The following is a 14,017-nucleotide window of genomic DNA, read 5'->3' on the forward strand; positions in this document are numbered from 1 at the left end:
CCATGACGTCAAAGATCCGCGCCGGAGGAATGTACTATACAGTCTTTTCTGCCTCTCTATTCTCTATGTTTCTTTCGTTTTGTGTGTACGTATAGAGAGAGAGACCTTATTAACATATTTTGTGTGTCAGAGACTTCCTCACTGAGTGCAACCAAGCAACAGAAAATATGGCCATGTTCCAGAAGCATTCTCTCCTGACGTTTCGCCCACGTCTATGGCAGGCATCCTCAGTGGTTGTGAGGTCTGTTGGAAACTAGGCAAGTGGGGTTTGTATATCTGTGGAATGCCCAAGGTGGGAGAAAGAACTCTTGTCTGCTTGAGGAAACAGTTTGCGGAATGTTGCAATTGGCGAGATTGATTCACATTGAACGGCCTTGCAGCTTCAGAGCCTGGCTGCTTCCTGTTAAAGTGGGCATAGACAAAGTCATTTCATTTATTTCTCAGCTGTTTGATTACTAGAATATAACAAATGTTCTCGGTAAGATCTGCCCTAAACTCCAGAAATCTATTACATTGTGGCTAACACTTTCACACATCTTTGTTTTATACTTCATCTATTAAGAGTATCATTGTGATATTTGTTGTTTTGTTATTGCTTGTTTAGGACTTTGTTTCTCCTTTGTGATATAGTTTACCTTATTTCTTTACCTTTTGTATTTGCTGAAGTTACTATGATTCCATAGTTTATTCTTAATTTTTAAAAAAACCAAACGCTTTTTGAAAATCCAACAGTGTGTTAGCTGGCCCTGATTGTTTCCTGTCTGGAATTCCCCTGTTTTCTGAGGGTTGGTCTTTATTTATTGTCCTGATTTTGGAGGAAACACAAAAATACCCCAAATACACACACTGAAATGTACTATACTCCATAAAAGTTACATACCAAAACGTATCTCTAGGAAACACATATGAAAACAGACAAAGCAGAAATTAAACAAAGGGCATGCACTGAAATTCATGTTTGTTTAAAGACTGTCTGGGTTGGCTTTCTGGAAGAGACAGGGCTTCACTTGTGTATTAAATTTTGACCGACAAGTTGTTCCACAGCCTTGGGGCGGCTGATGAAAAGATCTTCTTGAAATCGAGCAATTTAATACGGTCGCAGATAGTGAAATCCAGACCGTGGATAGTAAGACCTGGTTATCAAGATTAGTTAGGCAGATAACGAAACCCAGCAGAGCCACAGAGAGTGACTATGACCCGATGTTCTCCAATAAAAAAAATCTCACCAGTTAAAGAAGCCGCTACTGAGAAGTTTATTCAGTCTGGCCAGAAAGGATGACAGCTAGTGGTAAGCCACTCAAAGCTGACATGTTTGATACAAATAAAACTGTACAGTCTTTTGTTTTTCCCGTTCACGCCCAGCTGGAGCCAGCTTCACACTGATTTGCGGAGCCGGTCTTGGCATCACAGCCAGCTGGGAGGATTCCCTCTGTGAAGCAGGACTGTGGCACCAACCAGCCAATCAGGGAGCATTCCCCGCTTCTGATGCAGATTTCTGCTTTCCCATAGCTGAGGGGGGGGGGGGGCAAGGTGACAAAATAATACATGGTTCTTGAGTGAATCATTGTCTATCTCGAGACAAACACAGCAGGGCCAACAGGTCCCTGATTATTATGAGGTTGTCCTTTGTATTGTGACGCATCAAGGTGCCCATGTCCATTGTAGTCAATGTCGGTATTGGCCAGAGTGATGAAATTATAGAAGCCATCCTTGGGAAAGAGGAAATGGCATCTTGGAAAGTGGGGCAGGACCTCAGTATCAAGGAAGAGTGCCAGGTGACAAATGTTCTTTGTCTCCATGGGGTTGTACAAAGGAAGGGCAAACCAATCACTCAGGGTCCTGTTATCCCTTGTACAGCGAGTCTTATGGGAATCAGTAAAGAATTTTTCAAATTTTATGACATTGTGTAATCGAAAACAACTTGTTCAAGTAGACCAGCACCTACTTTGGTCCTTCAGTTGTTTTGAACTGCAGCTCCCAGAATCACTGACAGTTCATTGGACTGGCGCAGACTTCTGGGAGTTGAAGTCCCAAAAGCTGAAGGTTGTGAACAATGCTATTAGAAAGGTGATCCAAACCAGCCACCCTCCCTCCAAGCTACAGTATGGCTAGTGGCTCTTTGAAGTCACTCCAGGTGTAAACGTCTCCAAGCAGAGAGACGACTATGTTGGTATTGATGAGTCAATGTTTTAGATTTATAAGAGCTTTAAAAAATCACTTATGATTACCATTCTAAGTGAGACCTAGTTTGCTTTTCTCTATAAAAGTGGGGAGTAGCTGGACTATAGTGTATATACTGGATGTGCGTCCTGCAACATACTTGAATTTGCAGACCACAAGGCTCATCTGCCTTAATCAATTTAGTCACTTGTGAGTGCACTGTAGAATCAATGCAGTTTGACACTTTAACTGCAATGATCCAATGCTATGGAATGATGGAAGTTGTAGTTGGGTGAGGCATCAGAACTCTATGGTATAGAAGGCTAAAGACCTTGTAAAATTAAACCTCCCATGTTTCTATAGCGATGTGCCATGGCAGTTCAAATGGTGTAACAGTATTAATTATACAATGTAAATGATCCACACATCCCAGATAAAAGAGGTACTGTACTGTTAAGCGTTTTGTGCACCAGTGTGTTGCAGCAAATATAAAAGATTCGATCATTTGCCTTCCTGTAGCTTCTACTACTTTTCTTCAAGCACAGTTTACACAATTGGCTCTCTGTATTCAGATTCATCATCCACGGGATTCAACCATAAATGGCTTGCAAATAAAACTCACAAAAAAAAAATCCCGAAAGCAAATTTGATTTTGCCATTTTATATACGGGACATCATTTTATCACACCCCTTTATGTAATAGGAATTGAGCATTTGTGGGTTTTGTTATCTACAAGTAGTCCTGGATCCAAATCCCAGTAGATTCCAAGGGCCCACCGTACTCCCCATCTCACATTGGGCAGGTGTGCTGGTATGTTTATAGGAGCTAGAGAGAAAACAGTTTCTGAGCCATGTTTTTCTTCAAAATAATTTATCTCCTATGGAGTTGGGGTATGGGGTGTGCAGAGAGCACCCTACCATTCTACACACATATTTTTAATTCTTTCTAAAATAGCAGGGGCTACGTTTTTCCGTCCTAAATTCTAGACTGAGGGGTAAAGGTTATGGCTGCCCACTGTACATTCTCCAAATAAAAAGTTTGCTCTTTGTCATAATCTTTGCAGCAATAACAATTTATAAACTTACTGATCTGTGTCTTTACAGATACAGGAATGACTTGCTCAAAGAAATGGACAACATAATTCTAAATTTTATTGATTCTTTTTTGTTTAAGATGGCATATATCAACATATGCATATAGCACTCATCTCATTTGAGATAGCCCTCAAGTGGGAGATACAGGTAGTCTTGCAGAGAAGAGGGCAATTGCAATTGAGCAATGCCGTGGTGGCATCTTTTTCCCAGTTGTTTTCGGACAGCACAGCGGGCCAGATGTTGTAGTGGACGAGGCTGATTCACCAGACCAATGGCCGAGTCATAGAACAGCTGGTGCTCCTGTCAAGATGGAAAGAAACGAAGGTAAGTAAGGCTTTGCATGCACACATATCTCCCACCACTTTTGAGAGGCAGTGAGGTGGACAAGTATTGTAGAGATACTTGAAAAATATAGCTAAGAAGTCTTTCTTTTAGGAAGCAAAGGATTTATTCTATAGGTCTGTCTTGACGAGAAGGGATGCTTGCATAAAGATACTGCTTCTGGCTTAAAGGTGAGCAGACCAGGGAGAATTCAGTGGTAGTGTTACAGTGAATTTTTGAATTTAAAAAAGCTTCCAAATATAAGGAATCAATTAGCCTTTGCTTTTGGCATTCTGCAGAATGGAGAGAGAGAAATCCTGGAAAAAAAGCTTTTACAGTGTGGCTTTTTCTTCTTAAGTACAGGGATATGAACAGGAATGTATAACCTTGTGTATTCTGTTGATTGGCTATGAAAAAGTGCTGGTCTTGACCTATAAAGCCCTAAACGGTTCTGGCTCAATCTACTTGTCTGAACGTATCTCCTCCTATGAGCCAGCAAGATCCCTAAGATCATCTGGTGAGGCCCTGCTCTCGGTCCCACCTGCCTCACAAGTGCGGCTGGTGGGAACGAGGGACGGGGCCTTCTCGGTGGTGGCTCCCCAGCTGGAACACCCTCCCCAGAGAAATTCGACAAGCCCCAACCCTCCTGGGCTTCAGAAGAGCTCTAAAAACATGGTTATGTGCTCAGGCTTTTAATGAATAAATGACAAAGACGACATGGACTGATTTATGGCCAAAGCATGAGGTTTCTTAGATGAATGGATCTAATCATATGTTTTACATGTTTTATATTTTAGTTTACTAGTTTTAATTGATTGTATGTACTGTTTGTAATTTTTAACTATGTGTAGGCATTGAATTTTTGCCAATTGTTGTAAGCCGCCCTGAGTCCCTTCGGGTGAAAAGGGCGGGATATAAATGTTGGAAATAAATAGATATAAATGTTGGAAATAAAAACATTACACCATTTAAAACATCATAGAACAACCCTTTATGCATATTCATCAGTAATAATTTTCAGATAAGAAAGTATCATAAAATTAGGTGTGAAAATTTGTCATGAAGGCCTTTTACCTCTATACTATATGTATTTTTCTAATTTTTTTTACTAGGCAGAGACTAAAGGAATGTGAATCATATCAAAAGCCATTTCAAGCTATTTTGCTCATAAATTTCTGTGTTTTTCCTAATTGCTTTGACAAATTGAGAAAACAGCTTTCTCTTCTCTGTAAAGGCAGTCCCCAAGTTATGAACAAAATAGGTTCTGTTAAGTGTAACTCCAACCAAATATACATATATATTAGTTTTGAATAGCCTATGGAAGCGTTAACACCACTGTGGTGTTTGTTTTGCTGTCTGTGCCCCTGTTCACCATGACTTTAGAAGAGAACTGTAACTAGAAGTACTTACTTGCCACACTTCAGGAGACACAGACTCAAACCAGGAATCACAGGAGAGGATTCGGTCATAGGAATTCAATATAATTTCCATAGTCAGAGGTGACAAGGCACAAAACTTCAGCATCTGTGGACAAAAGCACCACACGCACACACAAAGAGATAGAAAGTACACAGAGAAACATTATGTGCGAACATCTTGGAAAGAAAAAGTCATGTAGTTGATTCCATGCTTGCATCCTATGGAAAACATGACCATAAACTCCTTAATTTGACAGTACTGAGAAATAAATACATTTTTTTTGTAAAGACAACTTAAAGATTTAATAAGATAAGGGATTCTTTTGAAACAAAGAGGACATCCTGTCCCAGGCTGAAATCTTTATTTAAATAGTGATTCTACTCCTGAAGTCTAGCACTATCAGATTGAACATGCAAAACCCTAAAATGAAACAAGAGGGTATGTAAATGAGTGAGATTATGATTTTGAAGTACATAGGGAACTATTACCTTAGTTCAGAAATTAATTTGAATTGTATGTATAACTCAAATGTACATCTAGTATACTATTTAAAATAGATTGCATGCATGACATGTGGGAAACTACTTAGAAACACGTTAGTCCTTTCAATGTCTATATGTCTGTCTATTCTCAGTTCTTTCAAGCCATTCTTCCATTGTATTGTGCATTCAAAATTTTAAAAATCCAGAAAATCTGAAATTTATGAAGCAACAGAAAGTGGAATACATAATTCTTTAAAAAAAATTAAAGCTGCACTCTATGAAGTTCATTAAGAACTGAAGTCACCCACTGAAGCCCAGTGTATACAAACACTTTTAAGGGTGTACTTAATTTGTCTTGTTTTCTGTGTAAATAGCATGTGACACATCCTACAATTTGTATTGCACCTCACCCATGTGCCATTAAGTTAGTTCTCCGCTAATGGTACCTACGGTAAGTAAACAGTACTATCAACCCTCCTGTTCTGCCAATATTGAAGTGCTAATGATGTTCTTGTAATTCTTTTTAACTTACTGAGTACTCTTAAAATCTTTCCCTCTGCCCAATAAGCACACCACTGTGCATTCTCATTGCCCCCGTTTGGCAAAAACATTCTCTCTCTTTTTCTTGAATGTGTGTACAAAAGAGTTATCTTCCAGTTTCAAGCAGAGCTTACCAGGTTAGTTTGGACTACAACTCCCAGAATCCTTCAGCCAACCTAGCCACTAGTTATGCTGACTATGAGGTTTTAGGCATTGTCATCCAAACTTCCAAGCTGTGCAGAGGTCAATATAATCAGCTAACTACTGGAGAGTTACCTTGGGATTGATAGGGGCTGCACCATGATTAAGCAAAAGGGCTACAACCCTCTCCGGCTCCCCATCCAAGTAATCCTCCACTGCTTGTAGAGCGCAATCCACTGGTGTGTAACCTGCACAGTTGCTAACATTGACTTCTGCCCCCTGCTGCAGTAGCAGTTCCACGATACGGAAGTGGCAATTGCTGCAGGCGTTGTGCAGGGGTGTGTGGTTCTTTCGGCCAGCTACTTGGACATCAGCTCCACTCTCCAACAATCGCTTCACCACCCGATAGTATCGCCCAGCCTCCTCAGGCCTATCTGCACTGGCACAGGCTGCATTGAGAGCCGTTTCTCCTTCTCGGTTTCGGTGGTTGATGTTCGCCCCATAGCAAAGGTAGAGCTGTATGTGGTCATCTAGACCGTGCTTAGCAGCCACATGCAATGGAGAGACACGGCGATCCCTTGTAATCTGGTTAACTAGAGCTCCATACTCCAGTAGCAGGTGGGCACATCTGGAAAGCATAATAAGGTACACTGTAGAATTTTGCACCTGTCTTATAATTCATATAATGAGATTCAGTGTGGTATAGAGGCTTGAGCTTTGAACTAGAACTCTGAATCACCAAGGCTTGAATCCCTGCTCAATCATGGAAAACCACTGGGTGCCTTTGCACAAGACACACACTAGAACAGGGCCACAACACATTGGGCTGAGCTTGAAAGCAAATGACAACAACAATTGGAGTCCCCGGTGGCATAGTGGATTAAAGCCTTGTGACTTGAAGGTTGGGTTGCTGATCTGAAAAGCTGCCAGGTTCGAATCCCACCCGGGGAGAGCGCGGATGAGCTCCCTCTATCAGCTCCAGTTCCATGTGGGGACATGAGAGAAGCCTCCCACAAGGATGATAAAAAAACATCAAAACATCCGGGCGTCCCCTGGGCAACATCCTTGCAGATGGCCAATTCTCTCACACCAGAAGCGACTTGCAGTTTCTCAAGTTGCTCCTGACACGAAAAAAAAGAAAAAATAAACAATTTAAAACCCAGCCACTGATGTCTACCCATAGCTTCCAGTGACTTTCATGTGGGTTGGGACACAAGATCCCATCAAAAGTGGGGAAAAACACAAATAAAAAACACACCTTTTAAAAACTGAAATAACATCTCTCTAGGAATCTCTAGGTCCTCCAGCGTGAGTCTCTGGTAGAAGTTGCCAGTCAATCGATCAATGTATTAATGCTCCGACCAATGATCATATGCATTTACACCAACAGAAACAACATTTAACAAGCATCTATACAAACACTGTAAAATCCAAGTTGTTCATTGTAACATTGTAGGATCTCGAAATTCCTAGAGACAACTTATCAATAAAATCTGCAGATGTTAAACATGCAAATGTGGACATCCAACTGTAGTTTAACATAAATGGCTAGCCTCCATGATTGCAGAAATAAATCTGAAAATATGCAACCGATGCTGGCAAAGAGCTCTACTGTAAAACAGGTGACAGTCCTGTGCTCTTTACAGCTACATCTCCTCCCTTCTGATTTGCTCTAGCATCTTCTGGCATATGTTCTCATGTGCCAGGAAACAGAAACATATTTCTACCCAAGGGCCACAACTATTTCAGGGACTGGAGCTGATTGTTTGTGTACTGCCACTGGTCCATGGACCACCACTAAGTTAGTGATGTAACTGCATTTTACAGGGGTAATAGTGTTATTCTCAGGCTTTAAATAAGTTTTGTGCAAATCTGTGCCTTACACACAGTCCTAGTGGCCACAGTTTGTTCATACTTCTGTTGATAATATCTATGCACACAAATGTATCAAATTCTATAGTAGCTTGGGAATCAAATACAAAAATGGAAAATGTTTATGATAACAAAAATTGAATTCTATGTTTCAATAATTATTACACTTTTCAGAGCAGGATTCACTTCACCGCAAGTTAAAACAGAATCATTTCATGCCATCGTAGCTAGAGCAAATTCAGAAGGGTGTTATTGCATACATTCATCCTTATCCAATGAATAAAATCTTCATGCAGAAGTTTCCACAGGAAGATGCTCAGAAATGTGTGGAACCACCACCTACAACTTCTTAGTCTGAAAGTTTATCTCCCAGTGGAGAGAAAAGATCTTGTAGCTGAATCAGCAAGCTCCTATATCAAGGATATGCAACTCTGATGGGTCTGGGGCCAATCTGATGCCTGTGGGACATTCTGCACAGGATGCCAAGACATGTAAGATATGCAAGATAAAAATACCATATAAGAGTTCAGAGGTCTCCTTTTGCTTTTGAAAAACAGATATTTGAGATATTACAAAATGGAGGGGTCCCTGCAACATATTTAAAAAGTGAATTGTGGGTAGTGGGGATAATTCTTCTCTAGAGTTGCCTCTTGCAGAAGATTTTTTTTAATCCAGAAAAAGTGGTTTGAAAAATATAGGGTGAGTGTGTGTAGATGAGTTGGCAACTCCACACTTTGTTCACAGTAACCATTAATCTGCTAGTAATGAAGCTTTCTTACTTTCCTCAAGATACATAGCTTTAATATTCCTTTAGCCCAACCTTCAGCCCCTCCCAACTCCTCAGACGTACGGCAAAGTTTCCTGGGTGGTACACAAGTGAAGTGGAGCTAGACCCTCCTCTGAAAGAATATTGGGGTTTGCACTGTAGCTGAGCAGCAGGCGAGAGCATTCAGCACGGTGGTTGGCGCAACTGTCATGAAGGGCAGCTTTTCCACCCACAACAGCATCAACTTCTGCCCCTTGGAGGAGGAGGTGCTTGACGCAGTCCTGGTAGCCCCTGGCCGCAGTGATGCGCAATGGAGAGGTGTGCTTCTTCTGGGGGGTCAGCACCCACAGCCCTGCAGAAGTGAAAAAGACGTAGGGAGAGTGGATCAGGTAGGAAAGCTATGGAGAAACAGAGAATAGTTTGGGCATTGAGATCTGTAATCCAAAAAACCCACAACTTTCTCAAGCTCCCGATATACTTCTAGATACCTAGAAGAAGAAGAAACAAATATCCAATTTCCTGATGATGGGATAAACAACATAGCATAGCTTTCACAATCAATGTTCTATTTGTGAGCTTCCCAGAAACAGTAGTATATTAGTTGCTAGACATGGAAGGCTGAATTTGATAGACCCTCGGTTTGTTTCCTATTGTTTTTAGACACTTGAGTTAGTAGTACCATTTTCATTTCAGCAGAAGTTTTAAAATGTTATATTGTTTCAAACTTAAACTCAATCATCTGTATGGTGCAAGAACAAATGCATATTTCAGTCTGGTGTAGCTGGGATTATTTATTTATTTATTTACATCATTTATATACCGCCTTCCTCTCCTAGAGACCCAAAGCGGTTTACAACATTATAGTATAGTATCCAATGCACACTAGAAAGAAGTTAGTAAAGACAAAGGCTTTCCCCTGACATTAAGTCTAGTCGTGTCCAACTTTGGGGATTGGTGCTCAACTCCATTTCTAAGCCGAAAACGGTGTTGTCCATAGACATCTCCAAGGTCATGTGGCCAGCATGACTGCATGGAGCGCTGTTACCTTCCCGCCAGAGCAGTACCTATAGATCTACTCACATTTTGCATGTTTTTGAACTGCTAGGTTGGCAGAAGTTGGGGCTAATAGCGGGAGTTCACCCCGCTCCCCAGATTCGAACCGCCAACCTTTCGGTCAGCAAGTTCAACAGCTCAGTGGTTTAACCTGCTGCGCCACCGGTGGCTCCATAAATAAATAAATAAAAGTTATGTACAATTAAAAATCACATATAATATGATGAAATAACTAAGGATGGGAACAGTATTCCAAAACTTCTGAAGCAAATTACATTGGGAAGTCTGGAGTTTTCCTCCCCAAAAGGTCACTTCTGTGGATAGCCTTCCATTTTAATGGTAAAGGATGTGATTCATTGCATAAATCAATACTTTAGCACTCTTATTATTTTTGAGCCAGAAGACCTTTATTCAAATCAGATTAACTAAGTATCCACACAAATTCTGGAAACATATCTCACATATCACATATTCTGAATATATTTTAAATTGTTTTTAAATAATATTTTACTTGGATTAGTTGTTCAACCTTTTAAATTTTATATTAAATTTAATGTATTGGTACTTATTTTGCTTCATTTACCATTGTTAGCCACTTTGGAGATAGGCAGGATACAAGTTCAATACATTTTAGATTTTAATTCATACAATATTTCATTAACATTTTCATTTTGTTTGATTTTAACACTGAATCAGAAAAAAGAGGAAAAAGAACTGAAGAATATAAATGACATGTTGCAGAGCATGCTAGTATACAAATACTTGTTTTCAACAACTGCATTGGATTAGTGTAGTCCAATGTAGTTGTGTTTGAAAAAAATACATTAAAAGCAAGTGGTTACAGAAACGGGAAGGAGAAAATAATTAAGTGTATTGGCCTCTCTCCTCTCATTTTCTGGGAACTGCAATTTGGTAAGAGGCAGCAGTACTAAGAATCCTTAGAGCTATTCCTGCTGCCTCCGAACAGTTTATAGTGTTCCTCTGACAAAACAAAAACAGTACTGATATGCTAATCTGAAGATGTCACAGGGCAAAAAATGAGAGAAGGCTATCTGTTCAGAAAGAACACTATTATATGCAGAAATATTGATTTCACCAAGCACCCACATTTTGTACTGTTGAGAGGGAAGGAACATTCTCCTTACCTAGTTCTTAACATCTGAAAATCACTTTTTAATTTTTGTTTTACAGTACACAGTATGAACAGATCCTTAGTTTTCTGTACACGTCATATTCCTATGACAGCAAATCCTATTCAAATTAATGCTTTTAGGGCCAAGAATAACATAGTGTCACGCTGAAAGTACAGAATTTTGTCCTTTTCAACAAAATAGAATCTTAAAACACATGCTGTTGCTGCTGCTCCTTTCTATATTCATTAACACTATCTGTTCCTTGAAGTCTTCATAACTCCAAGAATACATCAAGGGTATCAAACTGCATTAATTTGACAGTGTAGATGCACCCCAAATCATTCTAGTCATATCCAAACATACAGCTGTTTTAAGATATAAAATCCATAGCTAATTCAAATTGTTTTCTTTGCAGTATGGACAACCCCTCTTACCCTGTTCAGGTGACCACACCAGTTCCTCGCTGAGGGTCTCAACAGTCAAGTTGGCGGTGGCTTCGTCCTTAAAAATGCTTCGGATTCTTGCCAAGTCTCCCGTGTACAAAGCATTGTGGACAGCAGGATCCCGGCAGTACTGAGGCCGCCGGGTGGGCTTGGGGAGGGAAAGGAGAGTCCTGGCAACTGGCTGGTACCTTCGACTGGCAGACTGGCGAGATGCAGCCCTCCGCCGGTCTTCCCAATCAAGCCACTCCCGTTGCAAACGCAGGGAGCGTAGCGTAGAAGAGGTGAATGCAAATGTTTCTTTTGACATGTTCCCAAATGAGAAGGAATTCCCAGTTTTTTTTTAACAGCAGCCTAACAAATCCACTCCAAAGTGTAAACGATTTGAGGAGAAAGTCCCTGGATCTCAATCTCTCATATGCAAAAAACCCACATGTGTTAATTGGGAGACAATCCAGCTTTCCTTGGACTGACTATAAATAGAAATGAACTGTCATCATAGTAGCACAAACATTCACTCTCTCAGCAGTGTCATTTTCCTTTCTGGATCTCAGATCTCAGAGCAATTAACACATTGGAAGATCTGAAGGAGGGTAAGCTAAGGACAATAAAGCAAAGAAATAAGGATGCTGGGGGAGTTCTTCTTCCACAGGTCACCTTCCCAGTAGTCCAAGCTATCTTATCAGTAATGCCTACTAACTGAAGTCAAGAAAAAGAAACACAGGCATTATTTTTCCTTTAGAAATTTAGTACACAAACCAAACTCCAATTGACACTCCTGACCATAGAAGACTCGCAGAATCAATTGTTGTATAGTTAGCTTACATTTGGAGCCTAAATTCACTAAAGCTCTATCTGATCTTAAAAGTTAAGCAGGGTCGGCCCTGGTTAGTACATGGATGGGGAACATGTAACAAAGACCAAGTGCTATAGGCTATATTTCAGAGGAAGGAACTAGCCAAAAAAAAAAACAACCTTATAAGTGTACGGTATAAGGTATATATGAAATATTCCAGAATTTAATGTTTTAATTTGGGTTCCAGTTCCATGATCTCATTATGCATATACAGTAGAGTCTCACTAATCCAAGCTAAACGGGCCGGCAGAAGCTTGGATAAGCGAATATCTTGGATTATAAGGACTGATCAAGGAAAAGCCTATTAAACATCAAATTAGGTTATGGTTTTACAAATTAAGCACCAAAACGTCATGTTATACAACAAATTTGACAGAAAAAGTAGTTCAATACGCAGTAATGTTATGTTGTAATTACTGTATTTATGAATTTAGCACCAAAATATCACGATATATTGGAAACATTGACTACAAAAATGGCTTGGATTATCCAGAGGCTTGGATAAGCGAGGCTTGGATTAGTGACACTACTGTATATGCAAAAACTGGTATTTAAAAAAGACTAACCCAAAAACATTTCTGGTTAGAATTTTGGATAAAGGATACTCAGTGTAACCATGTATGCATAAAATTTTACTCACATACTCTCTCTCTCTCTCTCTCTCTATATATATATATATATATATATATATATCCCATTTTTATTTACGTTTGTTCTGTATGGGGCTAGCCAACTGGATTTTGGTCACAAGGCAGCAGAAAGAGCTGCAACACCTAGTTACAGACCATCCTTCTACAATTGGGGATTTTTCTAGAGAACTTTATTTAAGATCAATTAGCACTCCTTTTCTAAGAGGGATGTGAATGCTCATTGACCTAAAAGAGCCATCATGATGATCTTTACATATGCCCTGAGATATATATAGAAACAAGCTGGCCCTAAGATAACATACACAACTTTATTCCTGTTCCTGCAAAGAATTCTAAAGCTAGGACTTGACTTAAATGAAACCTTATGGATGTCTTACTTCACAAGGGTTCTGTAGGTTGGTAATGCATAGTGAAATGAGACAAGAAATGGAGAAAATAAACTATTTTTGAAGATTTAAGCATTGGCCATGGGGACGTTTGTTTGGGGGTATTACATTTTTGGTGACATTTTCTTGCACTTCAAATGCAATCAGATGTATACACACTTCTTATGATCTACAGATTGGGAAGCAGGAGAGTGGAATGTTTAAATTGTTTTGGACCACAGGTAAGGATATAAGTTTTAACACTTCTAATTAGAGAATGCAAATCAAAGTCATCCTATTATTCTTGATTTCTTTTTGGAGGATATTTTTGCTTTGAGACAGAAAAATTGTATACTTACAAGGTCCGGATTGAAGTGATAGTTACTCTGCCATGAGGTGGAAAATGTTCAGTCGAACTGCCACTCCTATAGCCCAAATAGTCAATAGTAAGCAATAATGGGATTTCATGTCCAACAACGGCATTCTCCACCATTAGCTATTTCATTCTGCTAGGATCTATTGTTATAACCCTTCAAATGAGCATTCAACCCTCTCCTGTTTACTTTGGTCTATAACATGAGTTAGGACTTTATTTTGCAATATCGCCTGAAAACTAGGTCAGTGAAATATATATGAGCAAACAGGACCAACACAGTTGGACTGTCGGCTAAATTGTTTTAAACAGAAAACAATTTGCAATGACTATTTTTAAACTATTTCCATG

General features: G+C 39.7%; 1 protein-coding gene and 1 long non-coding RNA gene across 3 annotated transcripts; one reads left to right on the forward strand and one right to left on the reverse strand.

Moving 5' to 3' along the window:
- The first annotated feature begins 16 nt into the window (after positions 1–16).
- Positions 17–13,386, forward strand: LOC134299855 (uncharacterized). Of its 2 annotated transcripts, none has more exons than XR_010007093.1 (3): positions 17–241; positions 3,466–3,579; positions 11,398–13,386. It is a non-coding gene; the product is annotated as an uncharacterized LOC134299855 (long non-coding RNA). The 2 variants fall into 2 exon arrangements; XR_010007092.1 differs by lacking the exon at positions 17–241 and adding an exon at positions 265–1,775.
- Positions 3,291–11,732, reverse strand: asb16 (ankyrin repeat and SOCS box containing 16). The gene is made up of 5 exons (XM_016994545.2): positions 11,417–11,732; positions 8,881–9,148; positions 6,294–6,786; positions 4,987–5,100; positions 3,291–3,555 (listed from the first exon to the last, which is right to left on the reverse strand). The coding sequence occupies exons 1-5, from the start codon at positions 11,730–11,732 to the stop codon at positions 3,370–3,372; spliced, it is 1,377 nt and encodes a 458-aa protein (XP_016850034.1). The 3' UTR covers positions 3,291–3,369.
- Positions 13,387–14,017: the final 631 nt, after the last annotated feature.

The sequence above is a fragment of the Anolis carolinensis genome, chromosome 6, assembly GCF_035594765.1.
Source record: "Anolis carolinensis isolate JA03-04 chromosome 6, rAnoCar3.1.pri, whole genome shotgun sequence".
NCBI lineage: Eukaryota > Metazoa > Chordata > Lepidosauria > Squamata > Dactyloidae > Anolis > Anolis carolinensis.

What these genes read in the sequence shown, in the direction of transcription:
- asb16 (XM_016994545.2), bottom strand. Translation starts at nt 11,732, where the DNA reads ATGTCAAAAGAAACATTTGCATTCACCTCTTCTACGCTACGCTCCCTG. An exon ending in CAGCCCCTATCAATCCCAAG is followed by an intron (nt 5,101 to 6,293) that starts GTAACTCTCCAG and finishes TTTTGTCCACAG; the next exon opens with ATGCTGAAGTTTTGTGCCTT. An exon ending in TGTCTCCTGAAGTGTGGCAA is followed by an intron (nt 3,556 to 4,986) that starts GTAAGTACTTCT and finishes CCATCTTGACAG; the next exon opens with GAGCACCAGCTGTTCTATGA.